The sequence below is a fragment of the Paralichthys olivaceus genome, chromosome 3 (genome assembly GCF_024713975.1).
Source record: "Paralichthys olivaceus isolate ysfri-2021 chromosome 3, ASM2471397v2, whole genome shotgun sequence".
In the NCBI taxonomy this organism is placed as follows: Eukaryota; Metazoa; Chordata; class Actinopteri; order Pleuronectiformes; family Paralichthyidae; genus Paralichthys; species Paralichthys olivaceus.
In genome coordinates this window covers 6,092,892-6,119,120 of record NC_091095.1, presented here as the reverse complement: position 1 = coordinate 6,119,120, position 26,229 = coordinate 6,092,892, and the positions used below count along the sequence as shown (strand labels likewise).

The 26,229-nt window shown below is 43.4% G+C and overlaps 1 protein-coding gene across 1 annotated transcript in view; it reads right to left on the bottom strand.

Moving 5' to 3' along the window:
* Window positions 1-90: 90 nt before the first annotated feature.
* cachd1 (cache domain containing 1) overlaps window positions 91-26,229 on the bottom strand; it is a 67,040-nt gene continuing 40,901 nt past the window's right edge. The window contains exons 5-27 of the mRNA XM_069521644.1: window positions 23,443-23,569; window positions 21,553-21,697; window positions 21,216-21,432; window positions 20,930-21,079; window positions 18,394-18,678; window positions 17,682-17,831; window positions 15,781-15,904; window positions 15,544-15,661; window positions 14,076-14,244; window positions 13,363-13,505; window positions 12,342-12,523; window positions 11,658-11,768; window positions 10,843-10,965; window positions 10,183-10,282; window positions 9,458-9,574; window positions 8,939-9,099; window positions 8,749-8,835; window positions 8,038-8,154; window positions 7,202-7,353; window positions 6,596-6,757; window positions 5,756-5,833; window positions 5,507-5,608; window positions 91-2,228 (exon numbers count right to left, since the gene is read on the bottom strand). Coding sequence (XP_069377745.1) covers window positions 1,984-2,228; window positions 5,507-5,608; window positions 5,756-5,833; window positions 6,596-6,757; window positions 7,202-7,353; window positions 8,038-8,154; window positions 8,749-8,835; window positions 8,939-9,099; window positions 9,458-9,574; window positions 10,183-10,282; window positions 10,843-10,965; window positions 11,658-11,768; window positions 12,342-12,523; window positions 13,363-13,505; window positions 14,076-14,244; window positions 15,544-15,661; window positions 15,781-15,904; window positions 17,682-17,831; window positions 18,394-18,678; window positions 20,930-21,079; window positions 21,216-21,432; window positions 21,553-21,697; window positions 23,443-23,569 — 3,365 coding nt within the window. The 3' untranslated portion in view covers window positions 91-1,983. The remainder of the gene's footprint in view (window positions 2,229-5,506; window positions 5,609-5,755; window positions 5,834-6,595; window positions 6,758-7,201; window positions 7,354-8,037; window positions 8,155-8,748; window positions 8,836-8,938; window positions 9,100-9,457; window positions 9,575-10,182; window positions 10,283-10,842; window positions 10,966-11,657; window positions 11,769-12,341; window positions 12,524-13,362; window positions 13,506-14,075; window positions 14,245-15,543; window positions 15,662-15,780; window positions 15,905-17,681; window positions 17,832-18,393; window positions 18,679-20,929; window positions 21,080-21,215; window positions 21,433-21,552; window positions 21,698-23,442; window positions 23,570-26,229) is intronic.

Sequence of the window (26,229 nt, the reverse complement as noted above, 5' to 3'; positions counted from 1 at the left end):
AGACATTTTGGCACAAGTAAACAGATGCCACGCCGGCCATGAAGCACACATCGGGTCAGGTGACTCTTCATCAGAATAAAAGTAAGTGGATTTTCTCAATTATAATAATTTCACCTATAATTCTCTATTACTATCATGAGAAAAATACAATAATGCATGAAAACGTCCCAGACGGGTAGACATTCTTTCCACAGGCACGCACACACACATACAGGCACGCACACACATACAGGCACGCACACACACATACAAACACACACCAGTAAAACCAGAGAGGTGTAGAAAAGACATTTTGAGTGGTTAACCACAGAGGATTCGATAGATGGGTGTAACCTCTGAACAACAACAGCAGCATCTCTCCGTCGTTCTTCTCTTTAACAAGAAGGAGACTCCATCTCATCCATAGAAATTTTACTTGATTTACACAAAATCCAGCACACAAATAAGGTGGAACAAAGAGAGACAGCATTCTGCGCTGGTTTTTCTACCCAGGCGATTCGAGGGGACAGCACTCGATCTCTGTGCATCTCTCAGGACCTCTGCCATCGTCCCCAATTATCCTCACACTAAATCCCCAGCAGTAACTAAAGCCTGGAATGTTCTGCCGTTGTTAGCTTACACCTCCAGGAGGCTTTGAGAAGTCCAGCGAGCACAGAAGTTCTGCCTCCTGATGACGTCTCCAGAACGAGGATGCGTCCGGCACAGCGGATCTTACCTTACGAGAACGCAGAAACATGTCACTGATTCAAAACTGTGACCACGGAGAGAAAAATGTTCTGCGTCTCGCGGCCAACGTGCCCTTAATGCTCCGAAGCCGATTTTGTTTTTAGCAGAATTGATTTTGACTCAGATCTTAAGTCCATCCAGAAATGTGAAGAAACTTTTCACTGGACAGGATCATTTAGTGGAGAGGATACTTCTGGAACGAAGGAGGAAAGAAAGAGGAAGGAAAATGTAGAAAAGCTGCTGCTTGTGAACCAAAATCACTCAATCTTATGAAAAATAAAACAAAAACTTAAAAATCCAGTTGTCACATGGTCTGTTATATGAGAAATATTAAAAATAATTGAAAATAATGAGCTTTAAATGATGCACTGGCAATAAGAAGAACATGTCACTCTTCCTGACTAGTGACGCGTTTGTTGTTAGCGGCAGCTTCTAGCTCATCTGTCCTGAAAATCTACCTCTTTTAATAAATAGTAGAAAAATAACATTTTCCTCTTTTAAGTGATTTTTCTTCTGTATTTGTGTGAATCACTGAATGTTTTGCCTACGTTACGTTCACAGACATTCATGAAAATGTTCAGATAGCTTTCCAAACCGTTTAATAAAAGACCAGCAGCTTCTCCTTTGGATAAAGGCAAATACTTGGGAGTGTCTACATCTTCAGAACCACAGAGAGTAAAGCTGTGGTTTAATCCGTAATTATGGGATGGAGCCCTGGGGCAACATCAGGCTCTGGGTTTCATTTGATTATCCATTGATCCAATAGTGTTTGCTGCGGCCTTCTGGGTGAAAACGAAGAAGTTTGTCCTTTCTCGAGGATTTAAGGTTCAACTTGTGTCCTCTCCTCGTTGGAGTGAATCAGCTCAGGCAGCCTTTGCACAATTGCAGAGTCCTGAATCCCACATTTCTTTAGAAAACAAAGAAAAACTCCCATTTTGTGTTTTCTACTGGCCCAGGTCTGGTTAGTGTCTGAGAAACCGTGTGCACCTCCCAGATTTTAGTTTGGGATCAGTGGAGAAAGGGATGAGATGTTGGCACAATGACACCATGAGGCTAATACCCATATGGCGCTGAGGAGGAAGTCTCCGCAGCTCAGTGGCACGATGGGTTCGAGTCCAGCTGTGGCATCTCTCTCCCTCCGTCCATCCTGACAGTACCCAACCGTGTAATCGAGCACAAGTGTTTCTTTTTAAAAATAGTCATTAATAAGAAAAATAAAATCCATCCCTGGCAGGCGGGGCAATGCCACGCCGAGGATCAGCACTCTGCGTCCACACTGTGCACGGTGACCGCGGCCTGCAGGTGGTGCGTGTGCAGCGGGTGGTGGTGTGTGTGCGTGTGCCGGTAGGGGTGGAACTTGTGGCTGAGCAACGCTGCCGTTTGGGGCGGCGTGTCCAGGTCCATGTCGTCATCATGGTTACCCACGTCCACGCCGGCCGAGAGCGGGTCGTTGTTTCCGGGTGGATTCTCGCTGTCCTCCTGCGGACTCATGGTGCTGTAACCTGGACACAGAAGACATGCAGAGGTCGGCATTACTGGACTGATTACATCGTTTTACATCATAACATCATTTTTAATAGTAAAAGATAAAGAATGCAACACGAACGAAAAAGCCTCATTCAGTCACTGCACAGAAAATCAAAGATCTCATCAGTTCCACGTGCACCAGTTTGCCAAAACCTTCAGAGCAAGGAAATGAAAGGACACCATAAAAGAATCTACTCAGCAAATGACGCCCTCGGGTCGTAGACATTCAACACAGGAACACGCTTGTGAAAACATGCTAACACAGAACGTTTCTGAAAGCAGTACAGGCTCTTTCATGATGCAGTGACAACTATACATCCCTGCTGGGGATTATCTTCCCCATATGTTTTCAGCTTTCACACCACAATGTAAAAAAAAACAAAAGGAACATACATATTTATGATCAGTCTCCTACACATACGTGCAGCCTGAGGAGACGGCGTCAGAAGCCAACATGGCTGTTAGGGTAGCCTACATTGGTAACTGGAGCAATGGAAGGGCAGTACTGCTGTCACAGGGAATTACTGGGTCAACGTGTATTAACAGATTGAACATAAGGAGACCTATATTTTATTATACTGCACTCTACTGAGTGTAGTATCCAAAATTCATACCAGGTCAAACTTCATTGATCAAAGTGGTGGTGAGATCAATCAATCAACATTGGTATTCATATTTTAAAGTTGTATATCCTGTGATATAACGTCATATAATAGAGGGTAACATACGCAGCATCATGTGAAATAGGGAAACGTCCTTCACGTCTCACTAAGGTACTAATGCCTTGTACCTGAGTAGTTAAATTGAAATATTTTCTTGTAAATGTTCCTCCCTGATTCTCCAAAGTTAGCCTGGTTAAAAAAAGACAAGGGACAGACAAAAAAGATTGAGGGGATACTGAGGGACAGAGGGAGAGTAGGGCATTAAGGAAAGAGAGGGACGGAGACTTCAAAGAAGTTCCAGACTTGGATGATGCCAACCTCAGCACAGTTTATCCTTCTTTTCCCCAAAGCCAGAGCCGCGGTTCCAGGTTCACAGCTAACAGTGTCCTGTGGACAAGTTTAAGCTGCACCAGGAAACCAAATCCGTCTTAAAGTCCAGAGATGTGGACGGAGAAAACTACTGGAGACAAAACTAAAACTGTCTCATTGTGATGAGACCTTTCAGATGTGCTGCATATATTCTGTGTGGAAGGTAGCAGAAGGGCAACTTTGACTAAGCAGTAACATCGCTGCATCAAATTAATACCACCCCCTCTTTCCATTATTGCAAACTCTCTGTCCCCGTCCTCTTGCCGTTCCATTTCACTCTAATTTCCCCTCTTTCATCATTTTTACATCTCTGCACTCGCCCTCCATTTTCAGTTTTTATCTTTCCTCTCCCCACTAATTTATTATAATACACTAGTCTTTCCTGTCTGTCTTAACTTTACTACGACATGAGAAAGATACTTTACTTTAATTCTACTGATTTTCTTTCCACAAAACATTCACTCAAAAACAAACCTTGTGTAAAGAAACAATTTGTTAGATATTGAGGATTATTGGATTAATTAAGTCACAGTTAATTGTAAAAAATGTGTTGTATAGGAGACGTAATAATCCTAATGAAGTACGGTAAGTGAGTAGGATTCTTACTAGTTGGTTAAAACTAGTTTTCTCCGTTCCGGCTCTATCTTACATTTCGGTATCCTCGCTGGTTGAAGCCACTTTAGCCCACACTCCTCTCTTCATATTCACCCTCTCGCTCATTCTCGGTTATGCAACAAGTAACAGAGACACTCGTGCCAGGAAGTGGAGAGATGCCATATGTAGGTGGTGAGAGCTCACGCGGGTGAAACCATCCATCCACACTCATCGAGTGTGAGACTTACACAAGATCTACAAATGGTTACAGCGAACATGAGCCTCTGTCTCGCAGAGAGCCGGAGATAAGAGAAAAGAAAAGCAGTGAGCTGTGATGTCATGGAAAGAGCGAACCAAGAGCTGAACCACTGCCAGCGAGCTGAGAGGGAACTGTGGATGTAACACTGTGCCGCAACGTTCAGGAAGGAATAATGTTCATTTTATAGAGCTGGAACCTAAGCCTCAAATAGGATTTTTAAAAGGGGAGATACATTTCATTTTACTCAGGTTTTATGCTCTAGTATGAGCATATTTACATGATTCTAAATAGCCTTGTTTTGACCTATATTCTGGTTTGGATCATCACTGACGTTTACATGGAATATGAGAAACCTAAGAATTACAGTGTCCAAGTTTCTGATCATCTGTGTCTTGATTACTCACCATCTCAGACGCAACGATCTGAGCTGACAAAGAATATTCAGAAACCCGGAAAAGGTGTTAACACGTCACAGTTACTCAACAAGACATATTTCTTAGAACCTGAATAAGATCTTTTTTAAGTTTCTGAAATCAGGATCAGATGCTTATTTTCCAAAATGCATAACCAGTGATACAATCATAACAGAGATATTAGTGTGCGTTCACCACACTGACTGTAAGTTATAAAAACATCCTTACTTTCTCTGGGCTTGCATTATTGTGGCTTAAGGCAAATAAAGGAAACCCAGACATGTTCTGTCTCTGCTCTTTGTTGGGGATCCAGGGGTTTTCTCGAGCCAGGGGAGACGGGGTTACACACACTCCAGCAAGTTGTGGGTTTAGCCTTGATCTCTCCTGGACGTCGTGTTCATAAAGCTTCCTGATTATAAACTGAAACTTACACAGACTCCTTTCCACACTAAAGAGCAGCAGCTCTACTCCAAGATCCCCCAGATTATCTGAGCTCGTCACACTTCACTCTCACTTCGCTCCCTGGACAAACTCTGAAGAGTCCACATTCTAATCCTGGACTTTGGTTGCTGTGTGAAGAGATACTGTTGAGCCGGCTTATGGTTTTCACACTATTCCAAATTTACAGAGCAGTGATTGACTTTCCAAAAACCTGATTGTTTTAGTCGTAACTATCTGTCGTGTAACATCACGACACATCATGACGTGAGTGCAGTTACCGAATCATGTTTAAGACAGGGGCTGAAAAGAGGAGCTGCAGCAATGGACAGTTTGAGGTAAGTGATGTGTTTTCTGAACATTAGAGCGTGTAAACATTTTCTAGTAATAACACAAATGGAAATTATTAATCTGAACATGAGCAGAATATGTCTCCTTTGAAATTGGCCCCATTGAAAGTACTTTCACATCAACCATAGTGACTTTAAGTTGACTAGCAAACATGTAAAATGTCTTACCATGGTCGCTCTCTGTCCCGGATCGTCCCCAGTACCGTCGTCTCCGCTCGGGAGTGTGCGTGTGTCTCTCAATCACCGCAGCTATGAATCTCGTGTTACTGACTGAAAGTGAAGGGAGAACACACAGATCAACACAGAGGCCTCAGGTAAGTGGTGCTCACACGTGTTTACTGTGGTAGAAGTGACGACCTATTTGAAAACAGTTCAACCAAAGCTTTCAGACCTCATCAGATATCAGACAGAACTTACTGATGCCTCTGTCCTCGTGGCTGTCTTCGTCCCTCTCATCTCGTTCATTATCCAGGTTCGACATTCTCACTGACATTTCTGGAGCAACGTGGAGGTGAAGAGAGCAGGAGGAGAGAAACAGAAGGCTGAGATTAGATGGATGCTACTGTTCTACAAAATGTAAATCACTGCAGGAATGACAAGTAGGAGGGGTGTGTGGACTTTGCTTTTTATATCCAAACAAAGCACAAATACAAATGGGAGTAAAATCAAGGCAAGCATGAACATTTAGCTGCTTTAACCCAGATAATAACCTGTGGACAAAGACAAACCAGAGAGAAGGGTTACTGGCGTACAACAGCTGCTGCTGCGTGGTATTAGTGTCAGTCGACTGCTTGTAAATAACGAGTCATAATTTTATTTTCTGTGAAAATGTGAAGAAACTTACAAACTTCCTTCCATTTGCAGGTTTTGCGGCACGAGGCCAAGCAGAAAAATGTTACAGTAACATGTTTCTCATCTCTCCATGCTGCACAAATGTGAGACACAGATCTAGATTTTATATACATTTGACTTGGGACAGCACGCAGGACATAAAGTATAAAATCTGCTGTGGATATCACATGTTTTGTTCACAACACCTCAACACTGGTGTCGGACCTACTTTTACTAAAACCTCTCAGTCCATTAGAAACATCATCAGCACACCCACTCTCTCAGTGTTTTTTTTACCGGGGGACTGGCAAGAGAAACTCTGGACTCAGACATTTGTGTTCTCACTTTACATCCCCTCTGGGTAAACTTCAGGAGATTATCCGGAGTTCAGTGCACGTCTGAAAGCAGCCTGTGAGTCACACTTACCCTGTGCTGCCAGTGGAGACATGTGCTGGTGTGAGCGCCTGTGGATCTGGTGTCTGTAAGCATACACAGCCAGCACCAACACCATGATACATCCCATAATGCCCCCAGCAACCGGACCCACGGGGGCGCTCTTGATCATGTTCAGAGATGCCACCTCTTCATCTGCAGATAAAAGAGAGAGGGAGATACGAAGAGAGAGGGATGAGCAGAGTAAGGATAAAGAAGTGACAGCACAACGAGCCAGAATCAAACAGCTCGGGCTCAGCTCCCGACTCGCGCTGCCAGTACATTTCTATTTCACTTCACTTCTCCCGTCCGTGTGACATGCTGCAGAATAATTATTAAACAAGCTAACAGTTTAAAAAAAAACTGATAACAGAACCAGAGAGAAACAACCAAGCAACAGAGAAGTTTCAGCCTGAATCTACAATTCAACTGAGACCAGGATGACAATGGAATTAATTTGATCTTCGTGTACTTCTGTTGACATGGTTGACTACAGCACATTTCACAACACTGGAATCTAGTTAAAGCATTATACACATGGACAATCTCCACTTGAATCAACGCTGTGTGTTAGTGAGTTCTTCAGGGTGAGAAACTTACCCAGGAGCCCCAGGCCGTCCGCATAGGGACTCTTGGCGCCGACGATGCCTCCGAAACACTCTTTCTGGAGGGCGCAGTAGGGTTTGTCCAGGTGAGTCTTACCATCACTGTCCACCATGCACCACTCACAGTCCAACACGCCGAAACAGTCACTGAAGCAGGGAGTAGAAAACAGAGATTAAAATAAACATTCTCCCAGAGTTTTTTAAAAGTTTGGCCTTGTGGTAAACAACAGTTCTTAAACTTTTGAAGCATTATAAGTGCTTTTTTCTGTAGCTTTTTACCGCAGTCAAGAAAGTTATGTTTTCATCTGCATTCTCATTAAATTTGAGGTGCGGATCCAGAGCAGGCGGCAGATACAAGAATGCTTTTCAACATTTTGGTTGATTCCTCAGAGAATAATTCACGAAACCTGATGGAAATATTTGGGCATGCTCGGGGGACTGATATCTATGATTGTGTACAATTTCATGCAGATTCAAATAAAAACCCAGATCTGGTGAATTTAAAGTTGGTATCATAGAGGGACATTTGGACCTTGGCCGAGGTATGTGCTGTCTGAGCTCCAGTCAAATGTATGTATTCATTTTGATGGATTTATACAGGAACTCTGTATCAGTAACACATATACACACAAACCTCTTCCAATGTCATCAAAAGTGCTTTTGTTTCTCTCGACCAACACTGGTGTGTATCATGCACAACAACAAACTTCAACACAACTCTACAAATCCCATTTATTTCCACTAGGTGGCACCATTCTACAAGTGATAATCTCGTTTGTGGATGTGTTTAAATATACTTGATGCATGGTCTGTAGTTCAGTGTGTGTGTACCTGCTGGTGTATCTCTGGCTGCAGCGGGTGTTGATGCACTGGGGCAGGGTGTCATGCAGAGTGGGATCAATCACATTCAGACTGACCGGCTCCTGGTGCACCTCACAGCTGGGGTTCCTGCGCAACACAAACGTCAAAACGCACAGGGTGAAAATGCAGAAATGAAGAAGAGGCGGTGCATATTCTCAGTCAAAAACACATTCAGCTGACAGAATCCATCAGAATCCGAGCATGAAATACGATTACGTTCAACAAAGGCAAACACAGTAAAACTGACATGGAGATGAAAAAAGAGAAAATCAAAGCTTAAACACACAAAGCACGTCAATGTATGCAAATGAGCTCCAAAAAGGACAAACATCAACGACACAACAACAGAGAGAAATCTGACAGTGAAAGATGATAATTGCATGTCTCCCTGAAATAAAACAGGAATTGGCATTTGATGCATTGACATGCTGTCAAAGGCTGCCGATGGTTGATGAGAGGAGGTGGATAAAACAAGAGAGAGACACAGAGAGAGAGAGAGGGAGGGAGGTGTGAGAGAAAGAGAGTGATGGACAGAGCGGAAAAACAGAGGAGGAGGAAGAGACAGACACGCAAAACAAAAAAAGGACAGTGAAAGTCAGAGTGAGGAAACACCCAGGAACATTCACAAAGTGTTTGAAGCACAAAAGTGTCCACAATTAAAAACACTAAACTTCCACTAACCTGTTCTCAGCACTGGTGAGGTTGCCTGTGCACTCGTTGACCTCTAGAGGGCACTCACATGGACACTCGCACTCATTCTGCTCCATTCTGAAACGAGCAATGTCATCACGGTCAGTGAGAAACTCTGCCACCACTGTTGGCTGTTATATCACACTCAGTTTCTCTGTGAGTGTGTGGGTGAAGCAAAGACCTGTGGCAGTTGAGGCAGAGCCGGTCCACGGTGCTGCAGGCGCAGAACGCCAGGGAGTCGCATGTCTCGTTGACGATGCCGGCGAAGGCGTTGGTGCCGGGGATCCGGGTCAGACGGTACTTAGAACAATGGCTACCATGGACCAGGTTGGTGAGGTCCCCCTGATGAAAAGAAAAAGAAGATTGGATACCATCTCAAAGGGGATGTGGAAGATCAAAGTACTTGAAACGGCCGATGGTAAAAAAAATATATAAAAGTATTAGTGACATGTTGGAAAAAATAATAACGTCTTTAAAGCTGCAGTTTTAATGAGACTCAGGATGTACTTGGGAGTTTTAATACATATACGGTAGAAAGGAGCAATTCATGGTTGCAACAAGAACCACCACCACTAGGTAGCAGTGTTGTACTATCAAATATAAATGCGGTGCACTCCTCAGAGGCCTCGAGGACAGTACCTCTGTCCAATACTGACGAGTACATCCGTCTGAATCTGACACTGAAACATATGTGACTCACCACGATGCTGGTGTTGAACTTGTAGAAGCGCTGCACGGTGCGGTCGCTGAAGCTGTTGCACAGATTCTTCTTCACGAAATTGGGATGGTTGAGGATGTCGTTAGCAACCAGCGGCTCCTGCAATTAAAAAAAACACGATAACAAACTGAGGAATATTGAAACCAGGCGAGAATCAGACTGAATTCCAAATCATATTAATGGTTTGTTTATGGATGAGAATGTTAATTATTGTCTTTGAATTGTAAACTATAATTACATCGTTGTGCACTTTCCCCAGATTAATCATTAGATCTACTTTCACCACCACACATTCAACACATTTGTTGAAGGACGTGGAGTTTTTATGTTACTGTTGCAGGTCAGTTCGAAAGATTACGCAAAAACTACTGAACAGATTTCCATGAAACTTGGAGGAAGGATGGGACGTGGACCAAGAATGAACCCATCAAACTTTGACAGGGATCCAGACACAGGGGCCTAATCCAGAGATGGTTTTATGACTTTCTTCAACATTGTGACATATAGCAGGGTTTTTTTTTTTACATTTTTACATTCACAGATCTTGGTGAAAGAAAATCAGGCACATTTTTCGGGGACTGTGGTCAATTCGGTACAGATCTAGTGCTTTTAAAATGGTTTCATATGGGGGCAGGATTTAAATCAGGCTACAAAGCTGTAACTGTCCTCTTGTTTCTGTTATCGATGTGTGTTTCTCGGTGCTTTACCTTGTGCGTGATGTGCTGTTGCTCTGCAGGGGCATGACCTTTGGGGTCAATGAGAGTGGGGTGTGCAACCAGGTACCCTCTGTCCTCCATTATGAAGCACCTAAGATGTGCAAACATAAATATTAGAGAGCAGACTGTGACTCTTAATTCTTGAGCTATAACACAAAAGTGAATTCAAAGAGTATATGTTTGGATCCTTCTTTTCCCCCGATGCTAACTTCAGCTTCATTCATCTGAATAATACAGCTGCATTCTGCTTCCCTTTGTTCCTTAGATTTTCTGCCAAATATGTCTCCTCTCTGCCCCTTTCGAGCTAATCCTGTTTCATATGCTCCCTGAACACCAACAGGGAGAGCACGAAGGAAGTGGAGTGATGGAGAGAGGGGGAGACAAACAGTGGAAGAAGAAGGGGGTGGAAAAGAAAGGGTGAGGATAAAAAACAAAAAGGACATTAAGGCTGGAGGAAGTATGTTGGACTGAGGCGGCAACAACGCCACATCTGCAGCAGGAATGCTGTGATAATCAGCTTATCTCTTCTCCCTCCTTTTTTCTTCTTGATCTCTCTGCAAGTTGCTCAGTGAAACGATGTAAAGGGAAGAAAGAGAAAACTAAAAAGAAGCAAGAGGCAATGTCAGTCACCACATCGATTCCTACACTCACCTGATCTTGTTGCCTTTGTCCTGGTTGCAGATGGGCAGCAGGTCGAGCAAGACTTTGTAGAAGTAGCGCAGGGTGAAGTCTATACCCATCACGGCTATCGCGTAACCAGGGGCCGTCTGAGAGCTGGAGAGCAGAGAGGACAGAACAGACGACACAGAAAAAAGAACACGTGGATTATGAGAAATTCTGTGTCTGTGATTGTGTTGTAAGCCGCTCACTGACAAAACTAACTGTCAGTTACATTGTTGGTCCTGAGCCATAAATAGAAAGCACACACAGCCCTGCTCACGGTGTATAGACGTTTTTATAGACGTGTTTACAGACTGCGTGATTATATGCTCAGCTGAGCTTGATCCTGGTTTATCACACGCTGATACTGAATGTTTGTGTGTAGACGGAACATTTGCATGGACCATGGCAAACAGATCTTATCGAGCTGATGCTAACAGTGATGTTGACCACTGTGGCGAGTCTGAAGCTCAGTGAACTGCATGTTGATCTCAAGTCAACAGCTTTTTAAATCCTCCAACTCCCACAGGCTGTGTACAAAACACTGTGCAATAGTTTTTAGAACTCCCTTGGATTTTCCTTAAATAAAATATAATAATCCCAGAGCCGAATCGAATTAGCTGCTGGGACAGAGACCAGGAGGGTTCCAGCTCCAACATCACTCGCCTACAGATTCTGGAGGAATCTGTTTATCAGGATTAAGAATATAGTGACTCGCATATGTGCATTTTAGAGAATCAGACACAAATGACTGATGTATTTACAGAGGTATTTACTGCAGACAAAATATATGTTATGTTTCTTACCTAGACGCGTGGATGGTGTGGCTGATTGTCACGACGTATCCTGCCCCGCCCACGTCCAGGTACGGCCCCGTGAAGGTGATGAGGCCAGGGTTGGCCACAGCATGCTGGTACCTGCACGACGCATCACACGGGCAGAGGGTTATCTCACCGAGTTCAGATCAACGCATAACTTTCTCCTGACAAAGATCTTTTTAAGATGCTCCTCAGGTTTTTGTTCCGACACTTAACTTGCAGAAACATGAGGACGTGATCTGTGCTGGAATAGTCCACTGAAAATTGTTATTCTGGGTCTTTGACAAAAGTCTCGACTACTCATTACACACACACATTTATAAACATAGGGCCCAGGTTGAAAAATACTGCAACTCCCCATTAACTTTTTAAAAGTGTGAATTGTTTAATTAAAAATCAAAAAAGCAAGAAATAACAGAAAATACAAAACTTGCTCGAGTAATATAACTAAACGCTTTTTTAAATTACTTCAGTCGGGAACAGAAATCTGATTTGTTAATAGTGTCAATAATATTTTAGCACAAACATGCACCTGAGTATTCACACATATTCCTTCCCTTTAATGTGTACCTACCCGACACACACACACACACACACACACACACACACACACACACACACACACACACACACACACACACTTTTACCACCCCCTTCCTCACTAAGCCTCACCATTGTCTGCGGGTCGGGTCGAAGGCTTTGTCCATCAGTGATCCCGGGTAAATCCGGAGCACCCCACTGGGGGTTGCTATGTAACGGCGCACAATGTAGCAGTTGAGGCTACTCATTTCCATTAGTGTCATCCACTCATCCGTGACGTGACTGGTCGCCATAACCTCGTTCCTGACAGAGGACTGCGGAGAGGGATGCAGAGATGGAGGAAGATGGAGAGAGGAGAAAAGTTTTAATCTGGGTTTGGTGTAAAACGAAAGCTGGAAAAGAAATCTTTGCAAATTTGATTGAAGACAAATCACAAACAATATAGGAAAAAGTGAACACTGTCTTCAAAATGGTACAGCTAATATAAAACTGCAATTATTGTTCTGTATCTATAATACGATCACTTTGATTAAGAGAGAACAAATAACAAATCTTACAGTTTTTACGCTTTAATGTGACTTAATAAGCCCTAAAGCCCAGAGAGAAAAAAATCACATCTTGGTGCCATTTTTTCCGAGCAGCTTCAAAGTTTGAAAGAGGTGATGAGGTCACTGGAGGGGGCCTTTAAGACCAGCCTGGGAATCAGAGCTGAGAGTTCAAACTCTAACCTCCCCCCCCCCCCAGGGCAGCAGAGCACACAGACTTCCAAAACCACATGGGGGTTTGTCCTCTTTCTTAAAGATGCAGAACTCCATTTAAAGTTTTTAATGGGAGACGTGCACATCAGATGTTTCAAGACGCAGAACTACCGGTGCAATTAAAAGAAAGTACTTCAAAGAACTCCGACTACAAAAATATGTTTGTATTTTGTTTGAAATCTATTTGTACATAATTAACACGCAGGAACATTTGCGTACGTGACTGTAACCTGACCACAGGCTCGGCCGTGTTCTGTGTGTTTGGCAGGTAAACAACGTTAAACAGTGTGTTTGCGTGTGTGTGTGTGTGTGTGTGTGTGTGTGTGTGTGTGTGTGTGTGTGTGTCATGAGGCTGCGAGCTGCATGTTAACGCCCAGGCTTGTGTGCTTGTGTACCTTGAGGCCTGGGTTGGCGATGAGCCTGGTGTTATCGCTCAGGTAGGCGGTGTAGTGCTCCACCATGCGCTTGGTTTCTGGCTGACTGAGGTGCTCGTAGGGGGAGGAGAAACTGCCGGCTGCCAACATCACTGTGGGGGATTCTGGGAAATACAGAAAAGAAAAGAAAGACGGTCGAGAGACGTTCAATTTAAACAACGTTGTCGAGATGGAGACAGAAAAAAATTAAAGCAACACAATGCAACTTTTACTGAGCAACAGCGCCCCCTGCAGTCACAGGTGGTGATTCATTCTGTTGGGCTCTGTGTCAGACTGATGAAGTAGTTTTCATGTAGATAAAAAACACTGACTATCAATGTGTTGACTGCATTAGTCCCACTCACTGAACTCAAACACAACTGAACAGTGGATATTACCCATGATCCCCTGCTTCCTGAACCAGAAGAGCTGCCGATTTAACAAATGAGAATTCTTCATATTTGAAATGTTTCCCGGCTGAATGTTGGAGATAAGATTTTAATGACAGTTGATGATTATTCTTCAACTTAGTGGAACTGATTCTGACAACGAAAGGAAAAATTCTCTTTATTCCCAGTCAGAGAACCATCAAACTCATTTTGAAGTTAATATTCTGAGGTAAAAAAGTTGCATTGTGTTGTCTTAAGTTTAAATGCTCGAAGAACATTGGTCCCTGGATTTGTTGCTTTTCTTACCGACAGTGGCGAGCTGCTTGAAGTGCAGGCAGGAGCTGGGTTGGCCCAGCAGGTCTAAGCGGTGGTAGAGCAGCTTTGAGCTGGGAGCTGTGTTCAGGTTCTTCAGCTGCTTCACCGGGATCTCAGGCTGCACGTACACAATGCACAGGATGAACGACGTGTCCTGAACCTGGAGGGCGACGCAGGAGAGGAGGACGAGGTTATTTTGAAATAATAAATAAACATATTGTGAACAGAGTTTCAGAATCTGAAGATGACCAAGAGAGAAAATAACGGTATATAAATGTCAACAGATTTTAGAGCTGCCCAGCTTTTTTATTCCTGACTGTAAGTTTTCATTGTTCCTTAACCCTGATAAGACAACGCAGACTCTGGCTCCAAATGATGTCAAAAGCACAAGATGGCAGCACTTATATTTTTGTTAATTGTTTGAAGCTAAGTGAGGGAAGCCTTTGCTGCTGATATTTAAAACAGATTTTCATCACAACCACAAAAATGAACAAAATAAAAGACTTGTAAATGAATCCCCTGACGTTATCTGGCTAAAAAGAAAAGGACAGCATGGTGTGGCAAACAACAGACACTGCTGAAGTCAGTTATCTGGCTCTGGAAAACTAATTTTAAAATAACACAGACAGCTGCCAAACTCATGGTGAAAGTGTTTGAGCTCATCTGTGGGAAAAAAACACAAAATGTCAAAATCTTAAAAAAAAAAAAAAAAAGGGCTGAAAATAAAATCCCTGAAGTAAGTGTTATATTTTTGCTCCTGCCAAAAGTCTAAATGTCAGAAATGAAAAAGACTGACGTGATGTTAATGTCATTCTGACGCCATTTATTTTTCCACCAAAAAACACTTCAAGGCCCGGGAGGAAAATCAGATTGGACAGATAGACAGTTTCTGGGTGTGGGAGCACTTGGTGTTTATCACCCGGACTAATTTAAGGTGGCAGAGGTTTGGTGGAGACACAAAGGCTGGGAATTTAAATCTCTATATTACTTTTAGACAGTGGTACAGTGATGATGAAGAGCCACAGACAGTAATAGAAGCATTGGAGATATATATGAGTGAGATAATTTCATGCCTTGATAAAGTCTTACAGGCCCTGAGTCTTCATTTGTCTCTGTGTGCAAGAGCTTGTTCTCTTCTCAAACCCTTTTACTTCAGGCAACTGGCTTTAAACTAGGAACAAAATACGCATCTGCTCAGATTCTAATTTCCATCCTCATGTGTTTTCGATTTTTTTGGGTGATAGAAACATGACACCAGTGTGAACGAGCTGATTGGGTAAGAGAGCGAGGTGAGAGCGCTTGTTTGTGATGTTGAACATGACTCACGTTCCTCTTCTGGCAGCGGGAAAAGAGTCAATCGCCCTTTTTTCAGCGGGTTCATACCCACATTTAAAAATACCCACCAACACCCACTAATTTTGGAGTAAAGGAGATACGAGTTGGCAAATCCATCACCTACCAGTTTCCAGGCGTAGCTGACATTGTACGCGTCTTTGCTGTTGTCCCGGAGTCGGTTGGTGTGCCATGACAGAGACGAGTTGACTGGAACAGCAATGACCTGACTGCCCAGAGGGAGGCTGCAAGAAATGTTACACAAACATTTATCAAATCATGAAATGTATTAAGTGTATATTAAAAGTCATTCTGTTTGTTTGTGTTTTTAGTTCAGTGAGATTTGTTCCTGGTCCTCTCTTACTTGAGGATGTTCTGTCGGACCACGGGGAATCTTGGGATATTCTCGTAGTGGGTGATGTCTGTGTGCAAGGGGGGCTCCGTCATCAGGTAGGGCCGCGTCAGCGACGGGTGCATCAGGGTGTAACCTGGGAATCCAAACATTTTTATTTTTCAAAAGACTTCAAAGAAAACTGATGAACTAAAAAAAGAAGGTGAAAATATTTGTAAGTTGTAACTTCTCCCAAAAATCGACGTGGCCTTGGTGGCGTGTCGAGCTGTGACGAACTCGCAGCTCTGAGCCGAGGCAGGAATCATTTTTGGGAAACAAACAAAGCCCTAAAGAAACTCGACTGAGAGCCCATCTGTGCTGAAGGGAGCGAACAAACAACATATCACGTGTTTTATGCACAGCTCTAATGTGCTGTGTATATTTAACGTGTGTGTTTAATTATCAGCAGGTGTGGTGTGTAAAAAGGGAAATCTGTCTGCTGATTAATACAAGGCCGCTCTGTTCTTATTAATATGCCGAACTACAGTACACACCATACACAGACCTTTAGGAATCTCACTCAGGTAGATACTTAATTGAGTCTCATAGAGTCAATAAATACATTAACCTAAATTTCCTCCATGTAAAACTATGTCTAATACGCTCATCTGCTATATTTACCTGCGGATCCAGAGGCCTCTTGTCAGCAGCTTATTTACCTCATTATATTCACCTACATTCTAATTGGCAGCAGGCGATTTGAAGGGCAGCTAATGACTTTAATGGGAGTCATTTGTCTGTGTTTACCGAGTTGCTGTGCTAATAAGCACGGTGCAGTAATAAGGTGTAATGTGACGGCATATTCACTTCAAAAACAAACATTTTAGAGGAGGGATAAAGAGACGCATTGAATGGTGCAGGAGAGGAGCAAAACTCACACGGCTGCGAAAATTCCCTCATGGTCGTAACGGTGAAAGATTCTGACACGGTACGTCATTTCATTCTACCTCAACTCTCTCCTTCATCCCACCTTTCCACATCCTTAATCCCTAAAAGTCACAGTTTAGCTTTTTCCTTCTTGCATTTAATCAGGATTAGCTACAACTTTTCCCCCATTTTCAAAAGGGGTGGCATTCTCAAGGATTTTTTAACGCTGTAATCCGCATAGGTGTGAAAACCTGGAAGCGACGTGAGAAAACTTTCATAGCCAAATTCCTGACATTCATACTTCCGCCCCTGTCCATTTTCCACGATGTGTTGACAGCAGCGGAGAAATACAGAAAAGAGAAATACTGCTGCAGAACAGCAAAGGTGTGTGTGACCTGTAAATGCGTTAAAATCCTGTTTGCATTTTTCAAAGGTTATGCATATTTTGCAGCAGGCTTCCTGCCTGTCTGTGTTTTTGCAGCTAATATTATTCAGTATAACCATCCGTCCATTAATGGCACACATCTACAGGCCAGCAGAGCACAACTTTACGGTTGTATGGCACCAGTTTAGTTTAGTCAAGCCACCTGCAGCAGGGGCCAAGACAAACCAACACCGGACATGAACACTACAGCCCTGCGCTGCAGCCGCGGGCTCAGGCGTGGAGAACGAAATGCCAAAGAAGTGCCAGCGCTGCAGAGAAGACGTCAATTGAGTCTAATGTGGAGGAAGTTGAGACAGACAAAATAAAGTGAAACAAGAAAACCAAAATACACTCTTTTCCAACTCTGTGGAGTGTGACTAATGAAGATTGATAACACTGGAGCTGTCGGACCTGTGAGATGAAAAATGTACCCTTGTGTTTGTTTTCTTACTGGCTCATAATGCTAACACCTTTTAATGATCACAGGTTGAACACAGGAGCAGCAGTAGATAATCCTGCTGATTCTTCCGTGAGGAAAACACAGGAGCTGATTCCGACCAGTGTCCGTTTTCATGCGACTGACCTTTGTTGTCGATGAGGAAGGTGTATGAAGCCAGGGAGTCTTGGTAGTATGTGACATCCTCCAGGATGTAGGCCAGATTCACATCCACCCCGACCACGCCGAGCAGCAGGTTCCCAAAGTAGCACGGCCGGCTCACAGTCATGATAAATCCTGGAGAGAAAAACCCAATAGCACAGATTATACATGTGAACTCATCTCATGAGATCCCATCTCAACAAAACTGTGCACAAGTGGATTGGTGCTGTTTAAAAGGCGAAGGCTGTTTGATTTAGGTCTTCTCCATTCACTGCACTTTATATGTACTTCAGAAAAAAAGATCTTTTCATGGCAGTATTTTTAGAAAGCATCCGCAGTTTAAGTTCCTTTTGCAAAGTGCCGGAAAAAAAAATATGAAAAGTAACAACAGGATGAGGCTGACACAGTTATAAAGGTCTTTATAAGAAAACAAAAGTAACTACGCTTATTAATTATTTTTATCATTATTATTATTAACTTTGTATATTTCTTCAACTGACACTGCTGCTCGTAAACATCACCAGATTAATGCCAGTGACTGATTCACTCTAATTATCAGGTTAATCAAATAATTGATTTATGTTCATTTAGTTCCTCTCATTACAAATTGATCTGATTCATTTTTTTTTGGGGCAATAATCTAAAACATCAGTCAGACTGAACTTCATTCCGGTCCAGTCGGGTCCAGACCACTCACCGTCTCCCATGGGGTCGGAGTAGGGCAGACTGAAGCCGGCCAGGTCGATCATACGGTTGGGGAGGTTGATGTAGAATCGGCCCACTGTCGTCTCCAGGTTGCTCAGCTGGTTGAGAACCATCATGCTCCCCTTCACCACCGGCATCATGGAAGCTCCCGCCGAACCAGGTGATGACGCCCCAGAGGAGCGGTCCCGGTCTCCTGCTCTGTCCACGCCATACTTCACCGAATTCTGCTCCGCGAGGTCCCTCAGGAAGGCCAACTCCTTCAGGCCCGTTACTCCCTCTGCAGGAGGAGGTGATGGAGTAGTTAATGGGTTTACAACAGGAGGGGGCAGAGTCCATAACTGAATTTGCTTGATTTAATCAAGCAGGGATATTGAGGACAGATCCGTAAGTGATGGCACGGCTAAGGGCTTATTGAATGGGGTAATTGTGCAAATGAAAAGAGGAGGGAGTGGCTGACAGGGAGGCGATAAGAGTAAACAGCTCATGACTCAAAGTCCTTTTATAGATGGTAACCCTCGCCTTTCTTTCCTCTCCGACTGTAAGAAAACAAAACAATTCCTTCAGGGAGCTGGAAAGAGAGAAATCACACACCAGCTGCCAAACAGGGGCTGAATTCATCAAGTTGTATTTTGGGAACAATTGACGTCATGCAGTTCACGTGGTCCCGCAGCGAGAAGCTTGAATCAAGGCACATGCTACTCGCTGCCACGCGGACTCCCCAAATTGATTTGGCGTCAACAGCGGAGATATTTCATACATGCCGACCCTGATCTGTGATCCTGTTTCATTATCTCTATCAGCTTTACTCGTACAATCCCACACATCTGCCAGACCCAACTGTGCCACGAGTAAATCCTCACGTATCCGAGAAGTTAATGCACACCTCAGACTTTATCTTTCCAAGCTTCATAAGGTCGCACAGAGGAGAATGGATGACCATGGCTGGGCCCTACAGCTGTCACCTGGAGCATTTGGCATCCCACAACCTATTAGGAAGGATAGGAACATAGCATGTCTGCCAGCATCCAATCATTGACTGGATTACAGCAGAATCCCCTTTTAATGCCAAAGCTCTGCTCTGCCGAACGTCACGCTGGGCGACAACGTCAAACAAACACAAAGGGGAAGTTTGCAGACAGCACAGGATTCGTTTATTTTAAATCCAGAGGAGCATTTCCCACTTTTGATGAACCTCATCGACCAAATGAACTAGACTCTTATGTTTTTTTTGTAACCAAACACAGTCACAATAACAGTTCTTGCTAAAACTCTAAACTAGGGGGACGCATCCTTCGGAGGCTGCATTTGAAGATTGATTGTGTGACATCAACACGACTAGGCTGTTCCATTTCAAAGGATCCTTCAAATATGGCCAACTAATGTGTCCTTTTCCCTAAAATAAATCCCATCAATCTTAATCCAGAAATTGACCCTTGAGTCCTTTTTTTTTATAATGAAGAGTCCTTCTATCACATCGAATCTACAAAATGAAACGTTTAGTTGACAGAAGTAATTTAACCAGAAAAACATCTGACTTTTTTCCAGACGTATGTGATTGTGAACTGTGACTGTGAAGTCTTTGCTTTGGCCAAACAACTGTGAAGACACCATTTTAAAGCATGATGATCAATGTGTAGAAACTAGCACACACCCACCCACCTGTGTATTCTACTGCCAGGGGACTGCTGATCTCCTTTAACAATCAGCACTCCACATTTGGCAGAGGATGCAGGGAATAAGACACACACACACACACACACACACACACACACACACACACACACACACACACACACACACACACACACACACACACACACACACACACACACACACACACACACAGAGTGGGCCTTTCAGCTGTGTGCCGCGGCATCAGCAGCAAAACAAATGTTTTTTGGGATATGCAATTCTAATAAACTCAGAGGATGATAGATTTCTGCATCCTTTTCATCATGGAGCTCTTTACACAGCCAAGGTCCTCTGTCAGTCACACACAGGGAGCAGGACGCCCTTTGAAGTCTCACTCCTCTCCTTAGATGTTCCTCATTTCCATTCTCCGATGCAGAAATTGTTTGTATTAATGGTGGACTAATGCATGCACGGAAGAGGTGCATGTGTGTGTGTTTCAGAGCAAGGTGGAAATCAGAGGAGGAGATGCACGGACAAGTTGTGTAGCCTACAGCAACACACACACACACACACTGAAAACAAAAAGCCTTTGAGGTTTCTGAGCACCTCTCTAACCTTCAGTCTTCTCTTAAGCACATTGTGCCCATGAGAGAGGATATCTAACAAACAGAACCACTAATGACAAATGTGCAATGTGGAGGAAATGTAACTCAGACAAACTGAAGTTTAAAACAGTCCCTCCTGTTTGTGTTTAAATTAAAAAAAATACACAAAAATTTTTTATTTTTTATGTGAGTAATATCTGAGATATATCTAGAGGCTACAGACTTCTGTTTAGTTTACTGTGCACTGCAGATACAGGCAAAATCTTTCAGTATCTGGAGGAGATGACCAACCGTTCATGAGAGCGTAGGTGAGGATCATGACCGAGTTGTTGAGGTGTCGGTTCTCCTCTCTGACCACGCTGAGCGTTGCTCGCTTCTCCTGCTCCGACGACTCTCGGGACGTGATACCGGACGACAGGTAGATGATCACCATGTCTGTCGCTGGTGAAGAACGAGAGCACACACATTAGTTATATCAATAAAATGGCAAGAGAATGGGTTATGCTTTTAAAAGCAAGAGCTGGAACCGATCCCTGAGGCAGCATTTTAAGATATGTTTTTCTTCCATGGTTCTTACTGGTGCTCGGCCTGCTGAGGCTGGTGGTGTTTCGGAGCAGCTGAAAGGCCTTCTGGAAGCCCCCGGCGTGGTGTGTGGCTCCATCTGAAGCCTTGATGTTGGAGATGAAGGTACTCATCTTCCTCTTGGTCTCGCTGGTGGCCGGCGACAGCAGACTCTTATAGCACTGGTCCAGAGAACAGGAACGAATCGTCTCTGCCACTGAGAGAATGGAGATCTGGAGAAGGATATCAAAGATGTCACTAGAACTTTTGAGAATATACAGCGCCCTGTAAATTTGGAGAGTTTCAAATATCAAAAAAGATAAAACAAGGTTGTATGATTTCGTTTCACTTACTTTGTCGTGCTCGTCTATGGAGTTAAGGATGACAAGTGCCGAGTCCCTCGCAATCTGAAGCTGCGTTTCAGTTACGGATGCTCCGTGGTCGACCATCACCACGATGTGTTTAGACTGGGGACGCACTGCAGACACGTACACGGGCCTGCAGAAAATACACACGTTAATACGATTTGTATATACAAATCATTCCATGATTTTACCCTTTATGTGAGATCTTTGGTCATTATTAGCTTATGAATTTCTACTTTACAGCCAAAACTGTCCTTTGTGAAGCCACCGTGACCTCTGACCTTTGACCACCATGTTGAAATGAGTCGATCTCTGACCCCAAGTGAATGTTTGTGCAAGATGTAATGGATATACTGGATTACCACACTCACAAGAATGGGAGACCCTTAAACATCATAATCCTTCCTGCAGTGTAGTCTTCTATAAACTGGAGTTTACTGACACCAGTAACTGTCTCATGAATCTGCAGTAAACAGAACGTCTACCTTTTCCTCCTCCCTCACTTTTCCTTGATGCCTTCAGTTGGAGTCGTCTTTCCTTCTCTAGTCAGTCACCAGATTCCCTTTACTGTTATTTTTGGTGGTGATCCAACACTTTCTGTGATTCTTGTTGTCATTGTTGAGTTATTTGTCCAGAATATTGAGCGCACGCCTTCCTAAATATGGGATATCTTCAAGTCTCCAAAGGGACAAAGGGAATTTTACTTTTCAGTTTTATGCCCATGTGTTTTTGCAAAGTAAAATAAGGTTTCAGGAGCTTTTGAGGTCTTGTTACAAAGAAAACTAAATTTAAATAAAACTCTTTTCGATTAAGTATGAAAACACTTCATTCATCTGGACTTATTTTCGGTGTAATAACAAGTCAACCTCTGTTATTCTGAGCTGATCACAAGGCAAAAAGTAAAGTTGTGCTCAAATAGTGCTTTATGGATTTTTTAAAATTCTAAACCTTTAATGTGAAGTATGGTGTGTGTTGCTGTATGTGCCTGTATTTTCAGCTTGGTGGCTTTCAGGGGGGTGCAGTGGGTGGGGGGGTCAGCAGCTCAGTGTGTGTGTGGCCCATCGGACACGGAGACACTAACACGGGGCGGAGGAGCCGAGTGATGTGCTCACAAAGGCTCATTCACACAAGTTCTGTCATGGCCGTGTGCCAGCTTACTGACTCACACAGCGAGGAAGACAAAACACAACTGGGAAAATAGTTAAAAAGAGAAAGCCAATGTGAAAAACATCAGATAGCGACAGAAAGACAAAGAGAGAGAAATAAAAGACAAGAGAGAGAGAGAGAGACGTCTTTAAGCTGTGGCCATAAAAAAAGAAAAACCTCCAACACTGGAGGTGTGAAATTCCGGTGGGCTTTAGTGGTACTGAGCCACATTCCTGCCAAGGTCCGTGTGTGTCAGGGGTGTGCAAGGGCAGCATGCCATAGACATGCCCTCTGGGCCACCCCACAGCAACTGACAGAGGGGGAGGGAGAGGAGGGGGAGGAAGAGGCAGGAACGAGTCGCGGCTTTAATCTTCTTTTCTTTTGAATGAATACTTTCGACATTAATACACTTTTCCATTTGACTTGCTCTGTTCCACTTCTGTCCGTGAGAGGGATCCTCACATGTGACTCTCTGAGGTTTTGAGGGTTAAGGTCAGAGGATGTTGCACCTTGTTCTGTCCAATGAGGCACAGTGTGATTTGTGAATATTGGCTATACAAATAAAATCTGATTGATTGATTGATTGACCCTCAGTTGGACCTCAGCGTGTTCTAGTAGTTGTTCCTGTTGACAAGATGTTTATTTGGCAAAAAGCTGGAGCCTCATTGTGTCTTCGAATGACAGAAAATCACAACTTGACAGATTTGCAGGAAGAAGAGTTTTCTTGGATACCTGCTGCGGTGCTCGAAGTTTCCTTTGCAGTGGAACTTGTGGGCAGGGAAGACGGTGAAGATGCCCTCCTCTGAGCTGAAGTACTGCCACTTTATCCCCGGGTTGGACTTCAGGTTGTCTGCCAACACTGCAGAGGGAAAGGACACAGAGAGAACAGGGGGAAATCAGATAGAGGAAAGGTGGGTCAGTACTCAGGTTGAACTTTTATTGCCTCCACCTCTTCCAGGAAGGAAAACTCTTCAAGTTCAGGGATCAGCTGTGGATCCTGTGTGGACTCGCATATAAAGATCATAAACAGACTCACTAAACAGTATTTATGTGCCATGTTCATAATCAACACTTCAAATCATGACTTCCAGATCCAGAGTTTGTGACAGGATCATCCAACGCTGAATCTCAATTTGAAGGTAATCAGCTTGAGAAATTATTATTCTCTATGTACTGTTGTGAAAAAGGGGGAGGGGTCAAAATATTTTTATTTGCCATTGCAGCAGTATCCCAGGTCTCATCATATATCCACAAATCTCGGTTAATCATTCGCTGCCCCACACAAACTTTACTGACCCACTCAAAAATCTTTGCTCCGTCTGTTTCCAGTCTTTTCACACCTGATACATATGCAAACCTGCCTATTCACGCATGACATGGAATTAAATACATCCCTCTACACATGTAAATGCCTCTTCTCATAGAATAAATTAACTTTGAGAAGAAAAAGAAGTCTGCACTGTTCGACTACTGTAAAGTTTACAATACATCCCTTTTATTCGTACACCAGATTTTGATCTGTGTGTCGCGGCCGTGACTGTGGGACAAGCTGAAATAACAGCCCCATAATACAGCTGACTGAGACAGCGAGCCCGAGTGTTTGCTCAAAACCAACAGGCAGATTTTTTTACTGGGTCACAGAGTAAACAGTATCTTCATAGAGATCCCATCACAAAGCCAGCAACTTCCTTTCCGCTCGCTGCAACACAAAACGGCCTTTCACAAAGAGAGATTGAGGAGGGGGGAGCGGGTCGGGGGGGAGACACAAATAGAAACTTTAGTCCTTTAACCAGGCAGAGAGGGATGAATCAGAGCGTAGCCATCACGGCCTGCTTCATTAAAATAAACAATGCTGCAGCTGTTCAAATTTTAAAATACAGGAATCCATCACCTCAGGTCATCTCATAATCTAAAATCAAAAACCAGCAGAATTCATGCCTGGATGTACATCAGACATCAGGCTGACACTGTATTGAAGGTTTCGCTATTTGGCTGTAATATACGTCATTACTTCAATGTGAAACCTGGGCCAACCTCGGGTAAACCACCTAGATTGATGATGTGAATTTCATCTTATGCTCAGTTTCTTTTCCAAGAAAATGTTTCAAATCGTATTTCTGGTAAAGATGCGTTGTGGTTTAGGCAGTTCATTAGCAGCAGTGTCCATTAACAGATTATTTGATGTATTCCAATGGTGCCTCTCATGACCTGGAATAGGATTTCAAAGTATGTTGTTAATTAAGCCTACGGTCCACAGACTATCCTCCATTCACGGTGAGTTTAGGCTCTTAAACAGTCCCACAATGTGGTTCTTGGCTTGTGATCACATTGAATTAATCACGTGCTAAAAAGAACTTGATTTGACCTTTTCCAACCTTCAAACAATATTACGAGCCAAAGACTTTTTCCTGCTGAGGAAAATTAAAAGTCAAATATTCAACTCACAGGGAAATCTGAAACAAATTAGGTATATACACAAACAGATAAATTACAGAACAACTGTAACATCATCCAACTGCCAAAATCATCCCCTCTGGCTGCACGTCCTTGGCAGAGAACTGCTTTTTGAGACACAGCAGCTTCTTGCACACCGCGGCCGCTCATCGTACGTTATCCATGCCCGGTCCCTCCATCCATCTCCAAGGCTCATATAAACAGGAACCACTCAGCTGTGTTGACAGTAGAAGAAGGACTCTGTAAACATCTGTCGGGCAGCACCGCTCCACTTCTGCCACCAATGTTTAGATCTTTGCAGAAACGGACGGACCAGCCGAGAAATATGACCCAAATTACTTCAGTCATTTGCTAATTGACTTTCTGCAAATGAGCCACTTGATCCATCTGTATCCACACCCATACATAAACACACTGGATGTAGCACTTAAAGTGGAGCAGGGTAGTAGAATCAGAAAGATGATTCAGAAACAAAAAAAGACTGTATTCAAAGAGCCACCCAAGTGTATCTTCATCTCAGGAAACTGTAGAAGCTGTAATTATGGTGGTTTTATAGGGTTAAATTTGATAGAGAACTTGGGTGTGTGTACATATGTGTACAGGCATAACATGTAGTCTCAACCATTCAGGACATGTGAAGGTGCACGAAGACGAGGTGGTGGGAGAGAGGTTTGGGGGATGGAAGGGAAAACGGAGTCAGACAATATCAACAAGTCAGAAAAATGGATGAAACTACTTTGGAAAAGAAAATAGACGGAGAAGAGAAGATGCATCAATCTAGTCCTGTAATCACACAGCCCTGCAACAACAGCCATCTCTCATCTATTAGTCTTTTCACTCCCACCTGCTGGTACCACCACTGATGCCTCCCACATCCACTATCTCCCCCGTCTTCCCCTTTTTCCTCTGAAAAAAGGCAAAAATGGAAGATGAGAGGAGAGAAGATGGAGGGAATACAATGCTGTCTTGATACAATTACTCCATTTCAATCAGCTCTCACCCATCCCCTTCTCCTTCATTCATCATTCTCTCCCTCTCAATTATCCTTCACTCTTTCACTCACCC